At 51.4% G+C, this 26,926-nt stretch overlaps 1 protein-coding gene across 5 annotated transcripts in view; it reads left to right on the forward strand.

The window, feature by feature from the left end:
- Window positions 1-2,752: 2,752 nt before the first annotated feature.
- The window catches only part of IPO13 (importin 13), a 31,712-nt gene continuing 7,538 nt past the window's right edge, over window positions 2,753-26,926 (forward strand). The window contains exons 1-15 of one of the 5 annotated variants that reach the window (XR_014894968.1): window positions 2,753-3,548; window positions 11,464-11,604; window positions 12,289-12,430; window positions 15,547-15,713; window positions 16,161-16,281; window positions 17,395-17,542; window positions 17,941-18,122; window positions 18,952-18,978; window positions 19,755-19,889; window positions 20,510-20,653; window positions 21,074-21,154; window positions 21,764-21,901; window positions 22,415-22,511; window positions 24,241-24,293; window positions 26,488-26,736. Coding sequence is in view for 4 of the 5 variants with exons in the window: in XM_085298222.1 (XP_085154348.1) it covers window positions 2,791-3,548; window positions 11,464-11,604; window positions 12,289-12,430; window positions 15,547-15,713; window positions 16,161-16,281; window positions 17,395-17,542; window positions 17,941-18,122; window positions 18,952-18,978; window positions 19,755-19,889; window positions 20,510-20,653; window positions 21,074-21,154; window positions 21,764-21,901; window positions 22,415-22,511; window positions 24,241-24,293 (2,334 nt within the window). In the remaining variant the exon portion in view is untranslated. The remainder of the gene's footprint in view (window positions 3,549-11,463; window positions 11,605-12,288; window positions 12,431-15,546; window positions 15,714-16,160; window positions 16,282-17,394; window positions 17,543-17,940; window positions 18,123-18,951; window positions 18,979-19,754; window positions 19,890-20,509; window positions 20,654-21,073; window positions 21,155-21,763; window positions 21,902-22,414; window positions 22,512-24,240; window positions 24,294-26,487; window positions 26,737-26,926) is intronic. The other 4 variants (XM_085298222.1, XM_085298223.1, XM_085298225.1 and 1 more) reach the window with 4 other exon arrangements.

The raw sequence follows: 26,926 nt of genomic DNA on the forward strand, positions 1-26,926 counted from the left end.
GGCATGGTATGGAGCTTGTAAATTGGAAATAAAGTGCTAAAGGCCAAATCTGTCATCCGCACATACTATATTACGTTCTTTTCAAACCTCGTACTGAATTGGAGGTTAGGGCTCATGAGGTATATGTACAGGTTGTACCTCATGATGTATGGTGCATATGGTTTTTTTTTTCTCACAATTTTTGAAGTATTAGCAGCAAAAATACTAAAAATAGAAGAAATACATTAATTAGGGAATGCATGGGTGTGTAAATAGAGAAGCTGGGAGGAGGCTGGGAGAGACCTCAGGCTGGAGCGGAGGGCAGGAGGAATGCTCCACGCCCTGCGTTTTGTCTCTTGTGCTGGTGTCGAGAGAGCAAGGAAGGAAAGGAGTGGGCTGTCACAGTCTCTATACATCTGAAGGGAGATTTTGTTTGGAAAGAAAATAGGAAGCAAGCTCTGACAAGAGCAAATAAGAGGCTTAAGACAGTGAGAGGAAAAGGTAGTTCAGAGCTCCTGCTTGAGCCTTGCTGCAGGATGACTCAGTCTTCAGCCAAAGAGCTGGGCACTCACTTACTTGCAGAGTAAGAGGGGTCCAGGTTCCTAGCCCTGAAGGCAGCTGAGCTTTTAGCCCCTCTTCATCTGTCATTCAATAATGAAGTTACTTGATTCTTTCAGGAGGGGGAGAGGGGTAGTGCTTACCTCTTCCCCAGCAATTTAGTGATGCTGCAGGCAGAAGTCCTAAATAGCTGAGAACAGAGCTAAGGTTTCAGACAGCTATTGATAATGCATGGACTTACCTTGGTTACTTCTGTCTTGGGACAGAATTTTCTCTCCCTGTGTCCTCCTCATCCAGGGTTAGCCATTTTTTTGTCTCAGCATATATCTTCTCTTACTAGAACAAAAGCATAACCACACAGACTGTGCCGGCTGGCTGTGTCTCCTAATAAATCTTTCATAATCTTTCTTTTTCAGGAATGTGGCCTATATCCTCACTTCCCCCCCTGTCCCAACGCTGTTTAAGCCTTAAAAAGAGACATTTCAAATGATGTCCCGGGCAAGGTTTTCTCTGTAACGCGTCTGCCATTTTGTCATGCACTATGGTCTCGAGCTAGGAAGCAGCAAGAGCTACATGCGCTTACTTAGGAAGCTCGTTCCTGTGCCCTAGGCTGCCAGCTTTCCATGCTTAAAAATAGTGTTTAAATCCTCTCCTAGGTACAAGAATCACACGAGAATTTCACAGAGCTTTCAAGGAGAGAGGAGGAGGATATTTGAGACCTGGAGTCAGGACAGGACCACAAAAAGATCATCTGATCATCTGCACCAGCTGGAACCTTCTGGTTTAACAGTGAGGTGCAATGGATGCAGGATAGCCTGACAAGTGGCGTTGCCTTTTCCTGGAATATGAAGTCAGTGATTTGAAATGAAACATGCTGTGCAAAGCAGAAAAACTTACTGCTTGATGCTGGAGTTCAGGCAAAGTGTAGTTACTTTTCCTGCTTCGTGTGTTAGGGCAGCATTCGTTACCAAATTGCGTCCACATGAGATTCTTTCCCAGTGGTATATGGTCATAATACTATATTGATTCTTTAAGACTTATTCTTCAATCTTGGTGTTGCTTGCTTTTGGAGACAGCATACCAGGCTGGATAGGACTATTCTGTGCTGTGATGGCATTTGGAGGGTGGAGGAGATATTTTTTTCTGTACTTTGCAGCTCTGTGTAAAGGAATGCAGTTCTGTCATAAGCCATGTACTGTATTCTTTCATCTCTCTTCCATTCATACTGCAGTCTGTTCTGCCCACTCTTGCTAGCAATGAGTTTTCTCTCATTGCATCTGGTCCAGAGGCTACAGGTACTCTTGCTGCTGCTGGAGGAGTGTGCCTCTTCCCCAGTGCACGAGGTGTCTTGCACCTTGTCAGGATAAATATTTTATTAGTATTGACTGTAAGAGCTGTATGACATTCCTCTGCAAATAAAACGTAGCAGCCTATGTAATACCTTCCATGTGGATCTCCAAGCTCTGCAAAGCAGTAACTAGATCTCTCAAAGCCTGTTTGAGCAGGTAAGTGATGTTCTCATTTTTCGTATGGGGAAAGTGAATGAAGGATCCCAGACTGTACTGGGAGTTGGTGGCAGAGGCAGGATTAAATGTGTGCTCTCCCAGCTCCCTGGCACAGTTGTAATTGGTCGGGTTTGGGAATACTTCAAAGGGACTCTGTGGGAAGATTAATCCCCGAGCTTAGTGACTGTGGTGTGTAAAACCTGACAGACGGAAATATCTGCAGTGGCTCTTACGTTCCTTCGACTCTCAGGCGCAAGCTTTCTGCTGCGCATGTGGAGAGTCTGTCTGCAGTTTTCTGAAAGTCAGGATAGGTGAAAGGCAGGAGTTAGAGTGTGCTACCGTCCCTTGTGCACCTGGGACCTTACAGTGCTCGCTACAATGGAGAGGGGTGTTGTGCAAACTCTCTTGTGACAATGAATCAGAAAAAGAGGCTGACAGGTTCGGTCTGAGTGAGGGAGAGGATGGGAGATGAGTAAGGAAAAGAATATTCCAGAGCGCTGGTTTTGAAGAGGAGGAGGGGAAAAATAGTTTTCAGGTTCTTTCCTGCTGCCAGAGCTCTTACTACATTAAGAGTCTAATGAGGGAGGCCATCTAAATCAGGCTGTTCTAGTGTAAGGCAGGAAAATGGGTTGATTTCACAGGTTACCTGCTGATGGGTGGTCTGTGAGCCGATTTCTGGACTCTGCCCCTGCTGCAGGTTAATGCTGCCCTGCTGGGGCAGAACACAGCTGTGTTCTTTAGTTCTAAGATGCCCCTCTGTCTCTTTCAGGCTCTCCATCAGCTATACTACGACCCAAACATCGAGAACAAGAACTTAGCTCAGAAATGGCTGATGCAGGCCCAGGTCTCACCCCAGGCATGGCACTTCAGCTGGCTTCTTCTCAATACGGACAAGGTACCTGAGATCCAGTACTTTGGTGCCAGCGCTCTCCATATTAAAATCTCCCGCTACTGGAATGACATCCCAGCGGATCAGTATGAAAGCCTCAAGTCTCAGCTCTTCACCCAGATCACCCGCTTCGCCAGTGGCTCCAAGATTGTGCTCACCAGGCTGTGTGTGGCGCTGGCCTCACTGGCACTTAGCATGATGCCAGAGGCTTGGCCCTGCGCGGTAGCAGACATGGTGCGCATGTTTCAGGCAGAGGACTCCAACGTAGACGGGAGGGCACGGTGCCTAGCACTCCTGGAACTGCTGACTGTGCTGCCAGAGGAGTTCCAGACCAGCCGACTGCCACAGTACCGCAAAGGCCAGGTGCGCAGCGTCCTGGCACAGGAGTGTGGCTCTGTCTTCCCTTTGCTTGAACAGCTGCTGCAGCAGCAGGACTCCCCGGGCTTCATCAAGCAGAAGGTGTTGAAGTGCTTCTCTAGCTGGGTGCAGCTGGAGATCCCGCTGATGGACTGTGAGAACCTGATCCAAGCAGCTTTCACCTCCCTGCAGGACCCAGAGCTCTTTGACACAGCAGTGGAGGCTGTTGTCAATGCCATTTCCCAGCCAGATGCCCAGAGGTAAGGGCAACCTCTCCTACACCTTTCTTACTGCAGGGAGGTGCTCCTGGTATGACACCTACTGAGGAATAGAGATGGAAAGGAAAAACTTAAGGCTTTTTTTCCAGCTACCATTAGACCTTGGCAATGATGATGATAGGATTTGGAAGCAGGAGATGTGAGAAGCATCTGGAGTCTCCCAGTCTTAAATGGTTGGTCTTGGGAAGCTTTGCACTAAAGTTGACTTGCAGGCAGCTTTGCTTTGTGCGTGTTACTGCTCCTGCCCATCTTGCTAGAGGGTTTTCCCAGAGACTGCCCAGCTTGGGCTGGAGTGGAGATGTTGCTAGCCATTTGGCTAATCCTCCCTGTGGACTGGAGCATGTGATTTTAAGTACTGTGTTCAGAGGTTCTGTGCTGGTCCTTGTCTCTGCAGCAGCAGCTTCCTTCCTCTTGATCCACCTCTTGTATTGGGTGGTGCTTTTGAGCAGCAGTGCCTGAGAGCTCTCAGTTGTGCCTCATGACAGTAAGGCAGCCATAGCCCGTATCTACCCTCCTCTTAAGCAAGGTCTCCCATCTGGCTTGTGTGTCAGACCCTGCAGTGCCGAACAGGGGAGCAGCTGCCTTGACTCAGGCCGGAGAGAGCTCAAAGACTCCCTGCTGTCCTCATGCCTCTTGTCAAGCCAAGGAGCTTATTGGATGCAAAGATAACTAAACTAGACCTGTCTCTCTTCTCCCTTTCCCTGACTCTAACAGCTCAGTCCAGCTGAGCGCTCATCCTTTTTTGTTCTTGACTGCGACTGCCCCTGGAAAAGCTGAACTACAAGCCAGGATGAGGAAGGCCCTGCCCGGACCACGCTGCAGGGCCCTAAGCCCTTTTGCTTGGCAGTGTTGGCTGAGTTGCTGTCAGCTCTTGGGACCGATGCCCGCAAAAGTGCATTTGCTTCGTGGTTCCCTTGGTCACATCTCCTCCTAGTTGCTTAGCAACCTTCCCCCTTTCCTGGTTGAGAGGAGGGTTTAATTGAAGGCTGGGCTGAGCTAGTGCTGCTGTGCATCAGGCAGGCTCTGACCCCTCTGCAGAGGTGCTGATGCTGCTGAGATTTTAAGCACTTGTCCTTCTCCTGGTTTCAGGGCAGAGGCAGCCAGCACAATCCCTGGCTCAAAAGCAGCGTGGGCCTGCCCTCATTAAAGATGAAAGAACACCATCAGAGATGAAAGTGCATCGGGAGAGTAGTCCCAGTGTGCAAAGGAACCCGTCAGGATTTTGACACAGCGTTGTGTGTTGGGACATGCTGTCTCATTTGCTGATGTTCAGAAGACAACCACAAGCAGCTTTTCTTCGTAGCAGACAAAGGCTATGGGCCAGCCCAAATCCTTGTAACAGCATTGCTATAGAAAACCATGCTGTTTGCGAAGGTGGCATGCAGTTCTGAAATTTTTGACTCTTTGCCTTCCATCCCTTTCATTTCCCTTGAATCTTGGAAGTCTCTATTTCCCCCCGTGTGAAGGAGCCTAGCCTTGCAGTACTGTTTCTGAGTTGTATTAAAAGTTTGAGCTTTCTGTTGGGCTTTCAAAGTGGATTTTAGTGAGAAGAGTCAGACTAACTCTGACTCCCTGACTGAGACGAGAGTTTTCTCTCTGCGCTTGTGCTAATGCTGCTATGGAGTGTCTGGTCCCATTTAGTCCTGCCACGCTGGCCAGTTCCTTACAGCATCAGCCCCACCTGGGCTTACTTTCAGTCCTTCACTCTGTCAGGATTTTTGACCCGTGGCAGAGTACCCTCATGTTTGCCTGTGGTGGGCAGTGCCCAGGAGGAAGTGAGCAGCTGGCCTGAAAGGCTGGTCAGTGTGTGTCAGGCTGAAGCAGCCCCGATCCTGGAGGTGCCCGGACAGTGGAGTCATTGTCGGCAGAGCCGCCCTGCCAGGCGGCGTGTGGTGCGGCCGTCCCGGCTGCCGCCTTGTCGGGACTGTCAGCTGCTTGAAAGAGGGGCTGTCTTGAGCAGGATTTTGCTTAGTGCTGAGATCTTGGATGTCTTCAAAAGTGGGCTGCTGAAGGAGTCAGTTCTGTGGTGATACCCCAAAATAGGAGGCACAAATGTCCTACTGCAGCAGCTTGCTTTCCTCTCCAGCTCCCACTCATAAGTAGTTGGACGGGCAGTTAGTTTTCTGCCCCTCCAAAGGGTTCGTGATGTGCCTGTGTGACGGATGAAGGTGATAGCAGGGGACGCACCCCAAGCAGAGAGGGACGCTAAATAGGGGACTGGGTAGAAACGGGACTATGCTGCACTCTGTTCTCTCTGCTGTGCCTGTCCGTCATGCATGGGATGTGCGAGCTCTGGACTTCCTTCCACAGCTCTGATTGCTCCTTTTTGGTACTGGGGTTGGGATCTGCTGTTCACACCCCTTTTCTGTTGCCTGGAGGTACCTTTACTTGGGCAGCAGGGCTGTGGATGCCTTCTCTCTGGGGGCTGGAGTCATTTCCCTGTGTTTGTCTCAGCTGCTGCTGCCCTGGTCCTCTGCCAGCCCAGCACCTTACCTTGCTCCTGCCGTTGTATCTGAGTACTGCTCAGGCGGTGGCAGTTGGATTTGTACCGCCTGCCCAGCAACTGTAACGGCAGTATGTATGCCTGCCCCGTCCTGAGGATCAGCTTTAGGGGAGCACAAACAGCCCAGCGAGGGGATTGCTTCTTTTTGGGTAGCTGCTGTTTTTCCCTTGGAGTAATGGAGCAGCCCATTTCTGTCCCTCTGCGTGATTTACAGGGCTTTGCTTACGCCTTTCTTGGCTTGGTCCCTACTGACCTTGCCTCTGGTGTTGTGAGCAAAAGGGAGTTAGAGTGCCAGCAGAAGACGAGATTTGAACACACACAGGCCCTAGTATCCTGGTTCCAACCGATGTTTGTTAGCTCTTGAAATGTCCTGGCCTCCTCTAGTGCTTGGACTGGCAGCCGTGCGGCTCACAGGGGGACCTGTTAGCGTGCAGGGCTGCTGTTTCCCCCAGACCTCCGTGGGCTCCCTTTCTCTTTGTTTCTTGTATCCTCCTTTCCTCCTCCCTCCTCCTACTGCCTCCTTTCCCTAGTGGTGGCAGTCCCGCCCCTCCGGCTTTGTAGCTCCGCCGCAGCAAATCCAGCTCTCCCCAGAGCCCCCAGGGAGGCTCCTGACCTTTCTGTCTCTTCTTGACAGTCTCAGAGGTTCCTGCTGCTTTTCAGCTGCTCTCTTCCTCCATGGTCTCCTGCCTTTGTTCTTGCAGAGGCCTGGCTCTGTGCTGCTTGAGTGTGCTCTGCTGCCCTTAGCTGCAGGCTCAGAGCATCCTCAGTGTTTCTCTGCTGACCTGGCCCTCTTCAGCTCATGGAGAGCTTTGTAGAGTGTTGCTCAATGACAGGATGTGTCTCTGGGCTCCCCTGATTCCCTCAGGTTTCTGTGGTTTTCACAGGCCCTATGCCTTTCCTTTTCACTCCTCCCAGCTGGCTTCATTAACATTTCTGCAGAGAAAATTCTGCAGGTGTATTTTTAATGTCAGCAAAAGGCCCAGTGGTGACCTATATAAAAAAGACTCTGTAAGAGGACTATTCCTGCATTTGACCTGGTGGGATCAGGGCAGAGAGGTTACATCCCTGTGGGTACGATGTCAGTTCATCCTATGATTGTATCGGCAGGGCTGAGGGGGCAGCTACAGTAGGAGTGAGCCTTGGATATCTAGTCTCCTCTCCAAAGAGCAGAGCTAAGCCTGGCCTGACACTGAGCATCCTTTGCTTCTGCCCCAAGGGACAACTTGGGAGTCATCTTGCCAGGAGAGTGTTGACACCTTCTTGCAAGGTTTTTCTTGTGCTACAGCTCCTCATCTGCCAGCAGTCACCCAATGCAGGAGGGAGCAGCATGGAGCCACCCATGCCCAAATGCAGTAGCGCAGAGGGACCTTTTGATCAAAGCATCAGATGCAGAGCAGAGCTGCTGCTCTGAAGCACATCCTCAGTCCTGCCTGGCCAAGGAGGCTGTTCAGTCAGATCCTTGCTTGGCCAGCATGCCAGCTTGCTGTCAGGGGCTTGGAGGTAGGAGGCAGAGGCTCTCCTACAGCAGCTTTGTTTGAGACCCAGAAGAGACAAGGCTTTTATGAGCAATGAGCACTGCTTTTCATCCTGAGAACCTGGCGCTACAGCCTGCTGGGAGAGACAGGATGATCTGCAAACCAAGTATGGGACTGCAGGCTGGAGCTCTATGTTCTCATCCTGGCCTTGGTACTGACTTGCCTTTGGGTAAGTTGCTTGTGCTGGGGGATTCCACTTCTTTTTCTAGAAAAGGAGGAAGCAGAGTTTACTTTTCTACCTCTGAGGTGTTACTAGAAGTGATGTAGCAGAGATCTGTAGGTGCAAAGTGTTCGATCTGTTTGTCTGCTAGGCAGTTGGAACCCTTCTGCTTTTCCAGAGGAGGTCTGTGTCTCTCAAGCAAGCTTGGCTTCATGCATTATTTGAATCTGCCTGGATGCTGCTCTTCTGTTAGGATGTGGCATTCTTGAGAAGAAACCTTGGACACTTGGCCAGAAACTGGTGGACTCCATCATATCTGTACAGACCTTCAATCTTGGGAACAGTAGGAAGCTCCTGAGTCACAGAAGGACAGGAACTAAGATACTCTTGCATCTCTTTTGCAGAGGAGGCTTGGGCTGGGTTTTGTCTTATTTAAAGATTATCCCCTGACTAAGCTGGTGAGAAAGCTGATTGAGCGTGCTGGAGTGGGAGACCTTAGCATTTTTGCCCACACTCCAACCTGGTGGATGGTGTTCGATAGTAGAGAGGCATCTCCATGGGGTGGGTACACATGATTTGAATTGTGGGGAGAGGGTGTCAGACTCTGAGGAGCTTCTCTGAAAGAAACAGGGTGTTGTTTCTGTGACGGAGCTAGCAAGATCACGTGGCATCTGGCCCTTCATTTTCTAGTCTTGGCAACTATGCTGAATCCCAGAAGAGGAATTTCACTGGAAGAGTTTTCCCAGCTCTTCATTAGAAACAGATTTTTAATATTTTTTTCATCAGGTCTTGGTGCTCTGTGGTTCAGACTTCAGATCAGGACATACCAGATTGCCCATGTGAGCTGCCTGTGTCTCCCCTCTCCTGGTGGTTACATGGGGTTGTCCCACACACAGTTGTGTGGTCTCTCTCCAATAAAAGAAGTTGTAGTGGACTGCAGAAAGAGCAGGAGGTGTTGTTTCCATGGTGAGAGATTGAGCTGTGCTACAGGGATGTTGGGATGCTGAAGTTCACAGGGGTTTGAGAAGTAACTGGACAAACTCTTAAAAAAATCTATTAAGCTATTAAATACAAAGATACCAAATCTTGCTTAGGAAAACTGTAGCCAGAATCATTGGGTTCTGGAGAAACACATAAGGAAATGTCACCATATGCTTGACACATTCCTACACTCTTTCATAGACATTCTTAGTTGTCAGCTGTTGGAGACAGGCTAGTTGATTGGGTGGGCCAAAGGCCTAATCCAGCTGAGGTGATGTTGGGTTTTTTCCTGTCCTGGTTTGATTGTATTATAGGTGGTCAGTAGTGGTTTGCAGAAAGGCTGAGATGTGGAGAGGCTTCTGCCAGCAAACATGGTATCTATCTCCTGGCATGTACCTTAAGGACTCTTTTTCTCTGCAGGCAGCCTTTCCTGGCTACCATCTTTTCCCCTCTCTATGCTGGCTTTGCTAAAGCAGATGGCTCTGACCCTTCTGTGGAGTCTAACTGTTTTCTAGGCTGAGCTTGGCTTGGGAGGGTTGCTGACAAATATGCTAGTATATGGCTTGGGAGTGTCTCTTGTGTTACTGGTCGAAACCATTTGCCCAGGGTAGGATTTCTCCTTCCTAACCATGGACCTTTCATCTGAATTATCTGCTAGATGTCTATATAAGCAGCTTAGAGAATAAGGGGCTTCACAGAACATGATTCACCTGACTTTTCTGAGTTGTTTTTATTAACATAAGATGAATTGCACTGTGGAAGCAAATCCATGTGGTTTGCTCTGGCTTTACAGGAAGCCCAGAAGACTAGCTCAGATCTAGATGTCTTCATTGTGGGTCTTTAGGAATTTATGACAAACCTACCTCTGCTGGTTCACTCTAAAGTCATGAAAACATCTCTAGGATAGCGTGAGGCCAACGCTGAAGAGGCAGGCTGGGCTTTGCACTATGCTGGGGCAATAGAAAGTCCTCTGTGCCTTTCTGTCTAGGTGCTGGCCTTGCTGTAGTTGAGGTCAGTCCAAAGGAGCATGCTTCCCAGGGAGACAAGCTGGTGAATTCCCACATTCTCCATCAGCACCATAGCACAGGTATTTCTGCACTGCCACGTGCATCACTCAGTGCATTAGAGACTTCAAAATGTTACATGCAAAAATACCTGCCCCTCCGCCATGAGATCTTTCTCTGGAGGAGATGGGGAGAGAAAATGAGGCAATGACCCTCTGCCAGCACACAGCCTAGGAGGGTGCTGTTTACTACCAGGGCAGAGGGGAGCTGAGACTGGAGGTGTGCTGTTCCCTGTATCTTCTGGTGCTGGTCCAGACCTAGACCAAACCTTCAGCATGGTTCTCCTCCTGTACTGTTGGCACAGGATGGCTCTGTTCACTCTCAAATGAGTGGGCAGAGCAAGAACTGCCCGTGTACTGGGCAGTGGGGCAGCCCTGCAGTTCTGGGTGAAGATGGAGTTCTCTTGGTGACAGCATTTATACCTTTTCCCCATGGTTGGCTCAAGAGAACTGGCATCATGTGTGCCTCCTGGCCTGAGTATCTCTGGCCTCAGTACCTGCGTGTGGCAGGGCAGGCAGGGAGCATACAAAATAGCTGCATCTCCAGATAACATGCTTCGTTGGCCAGGTAAACGACAGACTGCTGATGAGCCTCCAGCGCAGCCTCTCTCCAGGGGCCTTGGGCTGCATTTCACCTTCGCTGCCTCCTTGCTTGTTGCCTTGGTTACAATCACTTATCAGCAGCAGAGGGGAGACTGACATGCATGAGATTGCCCAAGTGTGGGCCCAGAGTGCTGCCGTGCTGCTCACGGGGAGGGAGGGGGGTGCAAGCATTCAGGGAAGAAGTGTGCGGGGCTGGGGGAGCCCCAGGGGCCCAGAGGACACGCAGGGGGCCGGCATCCTCTGTGTCGTGCAGTAGTAGATATCTTGGAGGGTGGCAGCCTGTTCATCTAGTTGCACTGGGTGCTTATATTTTGGTATGGTAGGCACTGCCTGACCTTCCCAATGCCTTTCATGCTCATTCACTGGGAGAATCCCTCAGCTCTCTATGCCAGCGAATGGGGCAAAGAGCGAGGTCTAGATTCGCCTGTGATTTAGGAGATGCTGTAGGATCCTACTGCTTGCTGTTTTCTCCTGACTGCTCTGGCTGCCTTTAGTGCAGACCTAAGAAACACTGGTTGTAGGCAGTGGTGGTGAAGAACCCGAAGGACTGCAGTGTCTCCCCTTTTCCTGCCTGTCGTCTCCCACCTGCCCTGCAGAGCTGTGCTGTGAGCTGGAGTTCAGCTCTCACAGAGCTGACTGCGGCAGGGGCAGTCAGTTACTGCTAGCCCAGGGTGTGCCAGGCAGCACTGCTGGGCAGGTACAAGCAGAGGCAGACATAATTTTCCTTGGCATAATGGGGAGTTTGCACAGAGCTTACATGGTGTCCTGACAGCTGACTCGACCCTTTTCTCACCTGCAGAGGCTCCACTGTTGGAATGCCTAGGGCTTCAGCTGTTGGGCTCCATCCAGCAGCACATTACCACTGGCTGGGAAGAGAGTTCCTGTAAGCAACAAAGGCTTCAGGATTCATCTCGTTCCACAGAGCAGCCTTTAACTAGGGAAAACTGAGCAGGACCCCTTGGAGCGTGGCAGGAGGGACCGTATTTGTTAGAAGCCTGTGCTGTGGTGCTGATGGAGGTGATGCCCTGCACTGATTCAGGCTCTACTTGCAGGTATGTGAATACCCTCCTGAAGCTCATCCCCCCTGTGCTGGGGCTTCAAGAGCAGTTACGCCAGGCGGTCCAGAGTGGGGACATGGAGACGTCGCATGGGATCTGCCGCATTGCTGTGGCCTTGGGGGAGAACCATTCCCGGTGAGTGCCAGGACCTCACTGCTCATGTGCATGTGTGCTGTGTGTGAGGGAGCCAGGGAGGGTCCTTGGAAGAAGAAACTGCCCAGTTGATCCTTTTGCTTCAGCTGTGTCTGGACAAACCCATGTTGCTTGATATCTTGGCATCTTCTCCAAATGCTGGGCTGGAGGATTCACCCCCGACCTTCTGAGATCAAGTGCTACCCCGCACACCCATGACAGCCTTTGCTTCTTGCTTCTAGTGTTTAGGTGTGAGACAAAGGGCCAGTGGGATTTCTTGACCTCCAGCTCTGTTAGGACAAAGGTGCAGCACAGAGCCCACACTAACAGTGAAGGGATGTCTGTGGTGGGAAGGGGTGCTTGGGACAGAGTATGCCAAGTACCGCAGTTTCCCTCTGCTTGGGGCTATTAGGGGCCCATGTGCTGCTGTGCTTTCTTCCTGCTTTGAGCATGCAGTTGGGCCAAATGCCTCCCAGAGGTCCCTTCCAGACTAAATTACTCTGTGATTCCTGGGGCAATTGCTTTTTCCAATGCTGGGGATTGCAATAACAACACAGTTTGCAGCAGCCTGTTGTTTCCTTGCTGCTTCGTTCAGGATCTGTCCTGCACTGGGTGACGTGTGCTCTGTAGAGATGCCAGGCCTGCAGTGTTGGTGCTGCCACCCTGACCATGCTCTCTGCTCCCCAGGGCCCTACTGGACCAGGTGGAGCACTGGCAGAGCTTCCTGGCCCTGGTTAACATGATCATGTTCTGCACTGGCATCCCTGGGCACTATCCTGTCAACGAAACCACCAGTTCCTTGACGCTCACCTTCTGGTATACACTCCAGGTTAGTGGCAGTTGCAGGGCGGCCTGCCTTGGGGATCTCCCTCTTGTGCTTGAGGCAGAGCCTAAAACACAGATGTGTGGATGGAGCCTGGGGTGGAGGAGGCAGGGGAATGCAGCCCCTTAGGGGTATCTTGGGCTTCCTCCATTTTAGGAGGGGGAAAGGAGTCCCAACACAGGGTCCCAGCCGTGCACCTGGATTCTGAGCATACTGACAGTCCGTAAGGTGAGGGAGGACCCTTCCCTCACAGGGATTTCCTTGGCTATGCTGTTTGGAGCAGCTTATTCCAAGCTCATTGCTCTTGTATCTGGCCTCTGCTTGTGAGCTTGTGGGGAGCTCCTTGCAGTGAGTGGGTCAGTGGAGCATCAGTGAGCAGTGGGCTGCTGCTTACCTACTCACAGCTTGGACCGTGTGCCTGGGCTTCACCCTTCCTTTCAGTCTCTAGGATGAACCCGCTCGCTTGCTGTGCTTCATTTGTGCTGGTCTAGATGGATAGACAGAGCTGCCAGCTGTCACTGGGGGATGCACTGCCCTTGGGATTGTAGCAGTGCAGTGTCCAGAATAGAGCCGCAGCCTCCAGGCTGCCTTTCTTGAAAGGAGCAGCAGATTTGGCTTACTCCTATTGAGGAACAGCTTGCTGCAGTGTTCAGTTTTGGGGCAAAATGAGAAGATAAGGCCATGCCTGATGCTAGAACAGCCCTTCTCTTGTCAAAAAGGACTTTTGATGGGCTCCAGACTGCCTGTCCCTGCTGCCAGGGGTCTCAGGTGAATGTGCATGTTGGAGCAGGAGTAAACACTGGGAGCCTGTGACTGTTCTTCCTGGAAATTGGAAACTGTCCTTGGGGTGGAGACCCTGGGGTGTGTGAATGTCTGCAGTTAGCATGAGCCTGGGGTTTTCCTGCAAGGGAAGCAGGCCAAGAGCAGGTATTTAGGACCTGTCCCTTTGAGGGTTGGATCCACCCAAATGAGGAACACATGCTGGTATGGAACAAGCCCAGCTGCAGCTTTATTAAATGGCAAGCAGCCCTGCTGCAGGACAGCAGGGTGTTCTCCCTGCTGAGTGGTGATGTGGTCCCATTTCCAAAGGAAGGAGGTGGCTGTTAGGTTTGGCTCTGTTTTTGAGGGCCATGAGCAGCAGGCTGAGGAGCCTTGAAGCCTGGCCTAGCTGTATGTATCCCCCAGGGATTTCCAATTCCTACATCCCTTATCCTGTGCTCACAGCCCCACTCTAGGAGAGTTCATTCAGATATCTTGGCCCTGTGGCTTACTTTTTCCACTTTCAGTATTCCTTGGAAGTCTGAGCCAGACTTCAAGAGCCTCATTAACATAACTCATTAAAACTTCACACTCCAGTATTTTCCCAGCAGCAGGCCTGCTTGTTTAGCTCCTTGCTGCATGCTCGTGCCAGCTGCAGTCAGAGAGGAGTGTACATGCTGTCTGACTGCATGCTACACCCTTATGGGATTTGCAGTCATGGTGTATCTGAGGAGGAAGGCTAGAGCTAGAGAGGCTTCTGGCATGGCCTTGATCAGTGCAGGCAGCTTCCTGGAAAGGGGTCTGTTTTCCTGGGATCCAGTGCCCATAGGCCACATGTATTGGAAGTGAGGGAATGAGCATCTCTGATTTCATGTTGCTGTGTCCCTGGTGAGCCTGGCCTCTACTGTACTCCACCATCTCCATCCACTCATATCTACCAGCTGGAACTGTCCTGCCGAATTTACCTACTTTGTATGAAGACCCCTGCCTTGAACCCAGGTTTGGGAGAGATGGCCCAGGTTCACTAGGGAAGAACAGCTGTTTCTCCGATGCTTACTGAGTCTCCATTTCTGTATTGAGCCAGTAGCATGTATTTTTTGCCTTGTAAAGCTAGGCTCAGATCACCAGGGCTGGAGCACAGTAAATGGCCCTCTGTGTGATGCCGTGGGTTGGCTCAGGGCAGGTGCTGAGCTCTTGGTTCCTTCCTGCTGTGTCACGCAAGAGTTGGCTGAAGCAGGGAGTGCAGCCAGCAACTCCTTGTCTTGTTATCAGACAGGGACAGCCATTACAGGGTCTTATGGCTCAGCCTGCATGGTAGTAGGAGACAAGCCCCCTGAAGCAAATGTGTCCTAGGAGATATGACCCCTGCTCTGCAGACAAGCTTCACTATTGCAAGGGGTCAGAGGGTGAATGTTTGACTGGAAGAGGTGGCAGATTTTGTGATACATACTGGAACTCAGTGAGGAGGTTCTCCTCAGCCTGCCTTTAGAGCCTTGCTGCTCCAAGCATTAGTTATGGCCCAGGCATTCCTAGCTCTAGAGCAAAAGAAATCCCGACCCCTGTGGCTGCACTGAGCTGTGTGCAGGCTGAGGAGGCAGCGAGCTCCTTGCCTCTGCAGCTGCAGGCTCTGTCTGCCCCCAGAAGGGAGAGAGGCCTTGTCAGTGCAGCTCTCGCCAGTCTGGCATTCTCCACTGGCAGGAAGGAGGGCGGCAGAATGTCACTTCCATGGGAATGATCTATTTTTAGTCTCAGTTCACCCCCCCCCCCGCTCCTCTCCTCTGCAATCTGATGCAGTGTGACTGAGCGTGGGTAGGGAGGAGGGAACGACGTCAGTGCTGTGCTGACAGCAGCAGAGGGCCCAGCTGAATGGTTTGGCTTTTCAGACCAATCAAGTTCTCCACATCCTCTTGGTGCTTCTGGGTTTGGGTCAGATTGTGTGTATGCAGGCAGGAGAAGGCTGTGCTCCCCAGGCACCAAAGTAGCTTGATCTGAGCCTGCTCCACAGGGGGATCCAAGGCATGCCATGCTTCCAAGATGAAGACACATTAGAGAAGTGCTAACCCTCTGTAATGAGACTATTCTCAAACATCTGAGGGCCAGCTCAGCTGCTGGGACTCCTTGTGTCTTGCCTTTAGGTAATTATGCTGCTGCTCCAGAAGGGCTCTGGCTTCAGGAGGTCTCCCCACGCTGTGCAAGGTGGACCTCAGGGGACTCTGTCAGCTCTGTGAATTGGAAATGTAACGTCTGATGTGAGAAAGATTCTACTAGCTCTGGGGAGAGATGCCTGTGAGCTCCTCGCACAGCAGGTGTGCTCGCTCCCATTCCTTTCCCAACACCTGGTTTATTCCTTCTCTTACCACCAGGATGATATCCTCTCCTTTGAGCCAGATAAGCAGGCAGTATACCAGCAAGTGTACAGGCCTGTCTACTTCCAGCTAGTGGATGTGCTGCTACACAAAGCCCAGTTCCCCTCCGATGAGGAGTATGGCTTCTGGTCTTCAGATGAGAAGGAGCAGTTTCGGATATACAGGTACAGCTGCAGCTGAGGCCCTGTTGCTCTCTGCCAGGATGTGACTTTGGGCCCAAATGTGGGTTTGCTAATTAGGCAGGCAAGAACACAGGTGGTGTCCTGCCTCCTTGGAGCCTGAGCTCTATAAGAAATGCAATGCTGTGGGGAGATCCAAAGAAGGACGTGGGCCCTTGTACCAACAGTGGTTTCACCTGTGGTGGTGGTTTGGAGATGAGCTGATGTGTTATGACACTGACTGCCCTGCCTAGGAAACACTGGGAGTAGGACTTAAACTGCATTATTAAGTTGGGACAGAGCTGCAGCCATTAGCAATTTGCCTGTGTGGGCAGGTGCTGCCCATCTTCACCCTACCAGGAAACTGGATAGGACGTAGCATGTTCACACATGGAGTGCTTTGCAGGGGATGGTGATAGCACTTGGAGACCCCTGTGCCTTTCTTCTCTGCAGGGTGGACATTTCTGACACATTAATGTATGTGTATGAGATGCTGGGCGCTGAGCTTCTGAGCAGCCTCTATGACAAACTGGGACGTCTCCTTACCAACACAGAGCAGCCATCCACGTGGCAGGTGAGTGAGGGGACCTGGACACCAGGCTGCTAGGCAGGCAGAGAGAGTGTACCAGCCCCTTGGCAGCAGCAGAGGAAGCTATCCTCGCTGTGCAATGTTGAGGGTTAAGAGACATCATAGAGAGGTGGGGAGTATGATTGCCTTGTGAGCAGATCAGTTGCAGGTCACCAAACATACAGAAGAGATGTAGGAGCTCTTCAGGGTCTGTTGGGTAAAGGAACAGCTTCTGCCCCTCTGTTCCTCAGTACAGGCCACAGATCAGCTGGGGTCTGATTTTGGTGGTTTGTTGTTGCCTGTCTTGTTCTGGTGCTGCGTTATTTTGGCACAGCATAAATGCTGGAGGCCTTCCATGTCCTTTCTGCATCACCACTCTGCTGCTCTGCTAAACATGGAATGCCCTGGCTGATTCCAGGGGAAGCAGCTCTGTGAGGGTGCCGTAGAAGGCCCAGGTTTGCTTTCAGTGGCTGCCCCTGTTGGCAGGAAGCAAGCTGCCTCCCTCCCTTGCACTGCTGCCCTAAACACTGCCCTGAGCAGAGCCAGAGCAGTGGGAGGAGAGAGACTGGTTGGTAGCCCAGCGTAGCTGACACTGTGAATGCAGATAGGAAGGCCAGGGTGCTTCTGTAGAGCAGCCTAATCAGCATGTATCTGCTCACCTTGGCATCCTCATCAGCCAGCCGTCACTGTCAGATTCAGATGGCTGGAATAGTGCCTCGTTCATCACTGTCTGCAGCTGAGCCAGTAGCCAGCCAGCAGGAGCAGTGACTTGCAGTCTGGGTGCAGCTCCCTGCTGTCTGAGTGCTGAGACAGTGTCTGTCACACTGGCAGTCTGCTGACGCTCATCAAGTTTAGGCTGCCATCCCATCAAGTGGGATGCCCGCAGTTCTTGAATTGTGTGGACAACTTTCACGCTGTTCGTGTGTCCTGCAGGCAAGCTGGGATGGATGTATCCTGAAGCCTGTTGTGCATGTTTGCCCTGACTGTGCAGTTGTCTCCAATTCTTCAGCTTCCTTGCCCTCTGTGATTGGAGTCTGAGCTAGTCCATGGCATGTGGGCTGGGGAAGGCTTTGGGGGTCAGCACATGGCTCTGACAAAGTCCCTCTCCCTCTCTGACAGCACACAGAAGCCTTACTCTATGGGTTCCAGTCCATCGCTGAGACTATTGATGTGAACTACTCCGACGTGGTTCCAGGACTGATTGGCCTCATTCCCCGGATCAGCATCAGCAATGTGCAGCTAGCTGACACCGTCATGTTCACTATTGGTGAGACCTTTGCTCACACACAGGCTGGGGAGGGAACCCTTTTGGGAGGGTCTCCCGCCCTTAGGGAGTAGGGAGCCCTATCTGAGACCACTCTTGCTGGAGTTGTCCTGCACAGACCTCTGCCAGTGCCACCCTCTACTGAGTTGGCACTTTTGTGCTAATTCCTCTGGGCTTTGAGCCACTTTGTGTGTTCTGCTCTGCCTACCCTCACACCACTCCTGCCATCTGCTTTGGATTTAGCCCAGGCTCTCTTTGGCTGCAGAGTTCTTGCTGTCCCTTCTCAGGGAAGATGAATAATAACAGTGAAAAGCAAAGTTGAATGTCCCAGGATGTAGAGAACAAGCTCCCTGACTGCCACAGTGCATACCTGCAGTCTCTGATGCTGTCTGTGTGCGCAGGGGCCCTGTCAGAGTGGCTGGCTGATCATCCCGTCATGATTAACAACGTGTTGCCACTGGTGCTCCAGGCCTTGGGCAACCCTGAGCTCTCCATCTCCAGTGTCTCCACCCTGAAGAAGATATGCCGGGAATGCAAGTACGACTTGCCACCCTATGCTGCCAACATTGTTGCTGTGTCACAGGTAAGAGCTGGAACTTGGGGTTACTAGATACTGAGAATCCCTTTGAGGCTGTGCTCTGGGGGCTGCCAGGGCCTGTGGGGGAGCAGGAAGGGGCTGCAGAAGGGAAAGGAGCAGGAGAGAATATGAGCCTCTGCTTTTAGAGCCAAGGGAGCACCATCCCCTTCCCTGAGGGGAATCTGTGCTGCAAAGTGGTTGATGTTGGGGAAGTATAGGGGGAGTGGACTGCAGAAAGTCTCTTGTCTCATGTTCTTCATGAAGACTTCTTTTTGCCATTTCTGGAGACAGAGTACTGGGTTAGAGGGACCGTTGGTCTGATCCCCTAAGATCTTTCATAAACTCTGAGCACTGCAGTAAATGGGTATGGCTGGCTCAGAAGAGCTGGTTGGAGACATTCCAGGCCCTGATATTCACCTGGGATAATTTTGCTGTTGAGGGCAGTGTTGATGATAGCCTAGTTGGATTTTCCTTGGTGACCTGGTAGGTCTGCAGCTTCTTTCTAACTGGGATAACTGAGCACTGTTTCTTGGAGCTGTCCTGCAGCAGAGCCTGTCTGAGGCCATGAGCTCCCATTGTTGGGTAGCTGCGTGGGACGGATGCAGGGAGGAGAATTTAGTGCAGGATGAGGCTTTTGTTCCCTGCCTGTGGCTGGTTGTGAGGAGACCTGCACAAAGCCTTTGTGCTGTTCCTCAACTATGCCCAAATTGTTACCTGCTATCATGACCTCCCACTTCAGTCCTACCATCAGTCCTACCTTCAGTCCCTTCACAGAAGAGAAGAGGTTTTCTGCAGCACTCACACTTCTCTTTCTCTGTCCCTTTCCCTTTGGCAGGAAGTGCTGATGAAGCAGATTCACAAGGTAAGAGTCACTTGCTCACACTCCTGCCTCATTCTGTTTGTCTGCCTCAGCCTTTAGTTGTCCTCGTGTGTAAATGCAAGAAATGCCATCTTGAGCTAAGCTGTTCCTAGAGGAGAGCTCAGCATTGCAACTAGTTTGTTTGGGGCCAGGAAAACCTGGTATCTGCCACTTGCTGCCCTACTGATCTTTTGGCTATCTGTACTGGAACTGGAGTGGGGTTATGTTGGTAGGGTATTTCCTCACAGGTAGGGAGGCCCCTAAGGATACTTGTCTCTAGTGGTTCCTGACCCCTGCAAGCATGAGGAGGCAGAGATACCTCAGTGCAGTAGCAGGCTGCAAGAGGAAAGGGAAGGGAGGTTGGTGCAGGGACAAACAGCTTGCAAACAGCAGAGGGAAGGACATTTCACACCATGGGGACTGAGATGGGTCTGTGCAAAGATTCCAATGCCAAGGTAGGGTAAGTGCTGCTGGCCTGGAGATCTCTGGGCATTAGCCTTTCCTTGAAGGGAAGCTGGGGAGAGGATAGGTGGTAGCAGATGAACATTTGTTCTCCAAGTGCTGCCCTCTAGCACTGGTAGAGAGGTGCCCCATTCTCCTGCTATGGTATGTACCTAGGATATCCCAGGCAGGGCAAGTTGAGAGCAGCACACCAAGGCTCCTGGTTATTGTGGTTCAGCCTCAGGTGGCTGTTCTAGCCACCGAGCAGGGTCTTTGAGGTTTGTTGGAGGGCTACAGGCTGGGCAATAACCTGCCCCTTTGTCTTCTCTCTGACTCAGACAAGCCAGTGTATGTGGCTGATGCAAGCTCTTGGTTTCCTACTCTCTGCTCTACAAGTGGAAGAGATTCTGAAGAACCTGCATTCCCTGATCACTCCTTATATCCAGCAGCTGGAAAAGCTGGCTGATGAAACGGTGAGTGCCCTTGTGCCCTTGTACCTCCATCCAGAAGTGGCTTCTCCCACTCTCTGTGCTGCTGGTTGTAACCCCACGAGGTGGAGTATTGAAGCAGCACTATTGAACATAGGGCATCTTTCTCCTCACCCTTGGGTTAATTGCCTAACACAGGCAGAGCAGCGCAGAGCCACTAATCAGACTGAGCCAGGTTGCAGATTTTTTTTTTCCTTTGCAGCATATGTCTGTAAGACCAGAGGCTCCTTGGCTCTTGCAAGCTATGTATTGTCTGGATCAGCATCTGCCTCCCTGAAGTGAAGCCCTCCCACATTTTGGTCATGCAGCTTCCTCCTTCATGTGATATCCCATGTGTTGCCCAATGGGTGACTATCTTGACTTGCTCTCCATTGGAGGAAGGTGTGGTTCTCTTGAGCATCCTCCAGGTTTCATTCACCAGTGAGAATAGGTAGGAGGCCTCATGGCTCAGCGAAAAGGTAGAAAGGGAAAGTAAGAGAGTGCAGTGCAGGGAACCCCCTTCTCTGGCACTTTGCCTCGACAGTCCTGGCTCCTCAGGATCCCAAAGGCATGACTGTGGAGCACCTGCTGTCTGTATCACACTTTGGCTTTGTTTTACCTGGCAGCCCAATCCTTCCAATAAGCTGGCTATCATCCACATCCTGGGCCTGCTCTCCAACCTGTTCACCACTCTAGATATCAGCCACCACGATGATGACCACGAAAGCACCGAGGTCAAGAAACTGCCTGTGCAGCAGGGACCCAACCCAGTGAGTACAGTACTGGTCAGATGCTCTTTGTCATAGCCTAGCCAGAAGCCGCACCTTGCCCAGCTGATGCCGGAAGGAGAGGCTGTAAGGTGGGGTGAATGGAGAATGCAGTGTCTATCATGGAGAGGGCAGTGCTGGTGCATTCCAGCTAAAACAGCTCCCTCGGCTCTTCCCACTGCCTCTGAGGTGGGCAGAGGTTACTTGCAAGATCTCTGTTGGCTGGGCTCCGGTCTGAAGACAACCCAGGTGCTGCCTTCAAGCTATGAGCTGTGCCAGGCTGCTTCAGCAGGGAATGGAGTTTCCCAGCTTCAAAGAGGGCAGAAGGCCTGAAGGTTTGGATCTAGGCTGTACTTACCATTGAATCTCCCCTCCTAAGTGTCATAGGGGCCAGTTCTTTTCAGTCTGTCTTGTTCTTCACAGGTGGTGGTGGTTCTGCAGCAAGTCTTCCAGCTCATACAGAAGGTCCTTAGCAAGTGGCTGAATGATGCCCAGGTGGTGGAGGTAAGCAGGATCCTCATGTGTTACTGTTTGCAGCTCTGCCTTTGCCCTTGCATCTAAATGGGGGGTAGAAAAGGACAGCCACTGGGTGATGCTGCCAACCTGTTGTAGACGTTTACATCCGCTTGTATTTAGGGTGTCTTCCTGGGTTGCTCAAAACACCAGCACTGTTTGCTGTTGCTAGCACCATCCTGCTGTGCTTGTCTGTCTGTTGCCCAGATCAGCTCTACTCCTTTCCAGTTATATAGGCCCTGTCATCATCAGTGAGATGAGGCCTACTGAGCTCTGCTCTGATCCTCTGTGTCATCTTTTCTGGAAATTCTCCAGTTTACTCAGTCCAGTGATTTCCAGGTGCAACATGCCACAAGGTACTGTTCTCCCTGGCACTTGAGATGCCTTCCTGCTGCAGCTGGAGAGATATTTCCTGGTGGGAGTGACCTGTGCTGCAGAGTAAAGCAGCAGCACCACTGCAGATATGAGCCCCTCTGCCTGGCTGCTCTCCATACCTCATTGCCACCTCTTCCCTCTGATAGGACCTATCTGTCAAACCCTGCCCCACTAGCAGAAGGTCTCGTGAAGACTCTTGCTCACTCTGTCCCTCCTCTCCTGCAGTCTGTCTGTGCCATCTTTGAGAAGTCTGTGAAGACCCTTCTGGATGATTTTGCTCCCATGGTGCCTCAGCTGTGCGAGATGCTGGGGCAGATGTATAGCACCATCCCCCAGGCCTCTGCCATTGACCTCACACGGCAGGTAAGGAGCTGCATAAGCAAGGCTGGCACTGCAGCGGGGTGGCCGCTGGGCTGCCGGCACTCATACCTGCATCCCAGGAGGGTTACATGTGAGGCAGACTCTGGACTGGAAAAGGGGGCTGCTGTCCCTCCTTGCCTTTGCCTCAGCACATCTCTTACTGCTTCACAAGGCTTCCTGCCAGCTGCCTCTTGCTCCTACCTAGCCTTGGTATCCTATACTTACAGTGATCTAACCTCACTGCTCTGAGCGAGTCACCATTACAAGCAGTGCTCTTTGCCTCTGCTGAAGCAGTGACCTCCATGTGGGGACAAGCCTGGTTCTCTCTGCCCTCCTATTATGGGTTAAGCCATAAGTCACTGTACCATGGACTAAACCATGCATCCCTGGCTTCTCCCTGTTGTGGCTGTGATGGGTGCAGAAAGTCCTGTGCTGTCCAGCCAGGCTGCTGTTGCCTGGGAAGGCTGGGAGAGTGCAGGGACAGTAGCAGCTTCAATCTTTCTCTGTCTCTTGCAGCTGGTTCACATCTTTGCTCATGAGCCTGCCCACTTCCCTCCCATCAAGGCCCTCTTCTTGGTCGTTACCTCAGTCACACTGACCCTTTTCCAGCAAGGTACGTGTAATTGATTCTTCTTCATGCTGGGGCTATTTTCAGGCTATTGCATGCTTGAGGTCTGGAGGCATCTTACCAGGAATGGCTGTTTTCACTCCTAACTAAGCTAACAGGGCCATGTCTATTGCTGGATTCATCCCAACCCCTGGAAAGTGGGTACATTCCTTGCAGGGCTGCAGAAGCAGGAAACCCCCGGTGCAAAACTCAACTCAAGTGACAGCCTGGTTCTCACTGGCACTGAGTGCCTTGCTGTGCTGCAAGGGGAAGAGCAGGAGCTCCAGTCCTCACTTGGCAGTGAGGCTACATTCAAATGGAAGTCTGTAGTGACCAGGAATCAAGCCTTATATAAGCAGAAAGATGTCTCTGAACACCTCTGGAACTACCTTTTCAGAGCCACTGCTGTGTGTTTAGCTTGCTGGCTACATTACCCACTTGCTACAAAAATCAAGTGGGATTATGACAGGCCCCTCCATGCCATAGCTCCCTGTAGCCTCCTCGTAACTTGTCTGGTGACAGGGACAAGTGCATAGTGTAGCTGCTGGCTCTGGTCGTTCAGCACCTCAATCGTTCTTGTATGGCACCCAACAGGTCTTGTTTTGTGTTCATAGCCTGATGCTGGATAACATGATGCCTTCCCCCAGTACAAGGCTCGGAGCTCCCTAGAGAGGTGGGGGGGTCCATGAGGGCCTGTGCTTCCTTGGAACACCTCAGTCTGAGCAGATCATTCTGTGCTAAAGTGTCACTTTTGGTCATGGGCAAGTGAGCTGGGCTTATCTAGAGATCAGATCCCTGCTTCTGTCAGTGGCATTTGGATGTATGTACAGTAAAGTCCTCTTGGCTCAGAGCCTGGGGAGGCATAGATGCTTCTGGGCACACAGGCAAGTGACTGCCCAGCTCACTGGGTGCCCAGGACTGTGTTCCCAGCTCAGGGATCATCTTCTGTGGTCAACCAGCCCTGAGCAGAGCAAGCAGATTCTGCTGTCTGAGCACAAATGCAGCCGGAGAGGGTGGGATGCTTGACCCTGCAGGGGCTGTGATGTGTCTGTGCAAAGAATCGGATGCCAAGGTAGGGTGAGTGGTGCTGGCATGGAAATCTCTGGGCACTAAACTGATCTCTCCCAGGAGGATGCTGGGGGAGAGGCCTTTGTGTGGGTCCTGGACTGAGGGGCTTGGAACATCTGGGAAGGGGTGGGAGGGCAGCTGTGCCAGGGGCTCCTGAGCAGCTGAGGCTGGTGACAAGCATGTGCACGCCTGAGCCCGGCAGGGCCTGTCAAGCGTTTGCTGAGGTATTGTCGTTCACTTGCAGTTATCTTCCAGGACCAAATGGTGCTCTGAAGACACTCGCTCAGTCCCTACAATGCAAAAGCTCTAATTCTCCTTGTGGAGATGGTGCCCAGCTAGCCCCTTCTCCTCCTCTTCCTCCCCAATGACATAAAGATCTCCTTGGCTCTGCAGCACCCAGGTGCTGGCTGGAGATCCTGGGGCTTCAGACCTATTCCTTTACAGTTTCTTTCTGTTCTTGGGTTCTCCAAGTTTCATGATTTTTTGTATGTTTTGTTTCTTTAACTTGCTTCAAGCTGCTCATGTTGCCCATCCCTTTCCCCACACACCCCTCCTCCCCTACACTCCTGTTTTCACTTGTAAATTCTTTCTGTATCACATAACTATATGATGTTGAGTTGCTGTTTGTATGATTTTTCTCTTAAGTTACATCTTTATTATATTTTAGGGCCCAGGGATCATCCTGATATTGTTGATTCATTTATGCAACTCCTGGCACAGGTGTGTTTTAGTTTCTTATTCATTCACTTTCTGTTCTCTCTCTTTCTCTTTTTAATTCAATTTAAACCTATTTTTAGCTTTCTGTTGACAACGTTTTTTTTCCTTTTAGTTGAATATCGAGTTTCTCCATCTGTTTCCGTGGAAGTTGAAAACAAAACATTCTCCTTTAGTTCTGGGTTTGCACCATCCCCAGGGCAGTGCCCTCCTGTGCAGGGCAGCCTCGGAGCTGCTATCCCCTTGCCTTGCACCTGGCCCCAGTGGCACAGCAGAAGCCAGCATGGGGCACTCTGGGCTGCTGCTGCCACAATCATGCTTGGGTGACAGAAAATTAGAGCATTAAATGGTCATTTTCCTACTCTTCTTTCTACCTACTCCCTGTGATGGGTCCTTCAGGGCAGGGACAGACTGAGCTGACTGGCTTTCCCCAGGGCCCGAGCTCTGCTGCTGGTGGGAGAAAGCCCTCTGCACAAAGTACTAGGCAACACTTGCCTCAGCCTGGTACCGTGCCGCTCATCCGGCAAAGTGGACTCTCTCCGTAGCTGCGGGCAGCAGCAGCTGGGGTCAGCTCTGAACTATCGGCTGAAGGGAGGAATGTGCCTGTGATGGCATCTGTGCCTGGACCTGTCAGGCCCTGGGAGCCACCTGGCTCTCTGTGCCCAGATCGCCTGCAATCCTGGATTCCCACCATGCCATACTGCCTAATGACAGCTCTTTGGGATGGTGGCTGAGAGGTGGTGACAATAGCTCCTGTATTTGCAGCCTGGGAGTGATCCTGTGACACCAGCTTGATGACACACGGCCCTCAGACTGGTCGAGCAGCTGCAGAAAGCTTATGTCTGGAGGAATTTCTTGCCTGTCCCTCTTTAGCAGAAGCAAATGGGATGGAAAGGGGCCTTGTGTCTGAGGACCTTTGGACCTGAAGCTCTGCTGAGGCTCTCCTCTCTGTGCCATGGTGCTTCCCCTGGTCCACCCACCTGCCTTGTCCTACTGCATCCTCCTGCTACCGGAGGCACTTTGCCAAATGGGCGCAGCAGCTCTTGAAGCCGAGAAATCCTGTTTGTTTTGCCAGAGGCAGCTGTGGTGGTGATTGCCCAGAACAAAGCCAGTTGTGCTGCCAGTGCGGCAGGGAGCAGTGGGCTGTAGTGCAGGAGCTGAGGAGCAGGGCTGACACTTCACCGCTGGCAGTGTGTAGGGAGGGCCTGTACTATGCTGTGTGTGTATATACACCTGTTGAGAGGAACAGAAGTCCAGCTTGCTCTGGAGTCTGCTATGGCAACTGAGGGAGAAGCCCTGACATCCTTGATTTGGGTATTAAGTCCCGCAGCATGAGGCACATTCCGCAGCACCTACCTAGAGGGAGTGAAGCTATCCTCATAGCAATGGAAAATGCTCTGGAGCTGCTGGCAATGAGAAAGACCTAGGAAAGTCACTTTCTACTTAACTTCCATAATGACAAGACCTCTAATGGCACATGATAGGAAGAGCTTATGGAATAAAAATCCATTGAGGCGGTCTCAATACACAAAGCTTCCCTGGTTCAGGATGTTTGAGCTGTAGACAGCTGGAAGCTGGGAGACCTTCAGAGTGCTCTGTTTAGCCCTTCCTGGGCATCTGCTTTTGGCTGCTGTCTGAGACAGGGCACTGGAGTAGAGGGACTTTTGATCTGACCCAATGGATTTGCAGTGAGTCTCGCTGCTGTGAGTTACAGCATATCTGTCTCTCTGAAATATATCTGTCCTTTTTAAGCTAGATACTCCTGATAGTTAGACACAGTCTCTGTCACGGTGGCTGTTCAGTCACGCAGCTGACAACCCACCCAAGCAGGAACAAGAACTGTGGGCTGTCCTGGCTTCCAATCACCCAGCTCAGCCAAACTTCTGTGTAGGAGTCTGGCTTGTCCTGGCAGTTAAAGTGTTAGCCCCCTCTGATGGCTGCTTGGCCCATGTGCAGGCTTTGCTGGATGGAGCTGGCAGGGAGTGGGGTGAGGGAACCATGTCTCACTTTTAAAGCAGTGTCTGTATGTATTACTTTGAAGTCCAGATCCTGCTGAGACTAGTCTTGTCTCACAACTAGTATTGCAGCCTTGTCTTCCCTTCTTTTGCTGTTAAAAGATCTGAAATGATTATGACCCTATTAGAAAGTGTTTGTAGATTTTTCCTGATGCCAGTTTTGAAAGTTGTAACTTTTTTACAAGGTTTTCAAACATGTGAGGATCAGTAAATGGGAGATGTATGTGAGGTTCGTGAAGGTATCCTTCCTTGCTGCTCAGCGTTGGCGAGACCTCAACTGGAGCACCATGCCCAGTTTGGCGCACGACATTTTTGTAGATATGGACCAGAGAGAACAGAGAAAAGCATGAAGAATGATCAGCAGCTTGTAAACATAACAGGGAGGAAAGACTGATCGAAGCCTGGAGTTGCATGAGTCTTCAGGTGTATAAAAGGTAATACCACAGGTGTGGGTAAAAATTCCTCTTTTGTTCACTTCGGCTGGGGCAAAAAGTAACCAGATGAAATCACAGAAAAGAGTTCAGATTAGGCAGTAGCAAATCTTTCTAACAGCATAAAGAGTGCTGAAAGATCAGTTGGGGAGCTGCTGTCATTTGGAGGGCTGGAAATAATTCTCAACAAACC

This window comes from Rhea americana, unplaced genomic scaffold (assembly GCF_003343005.1).
Source record: "Rhea americana isolate MKP2758 unplaced genomic scaffold, rheAme1 scaffold_136, whole genome shotgun sequence".
Lineage (NCBI taxonomy): Eukaryota > Metazoa > Chordata > Aves > Rheiformes > Rheidae > Rhea > Rhea americana.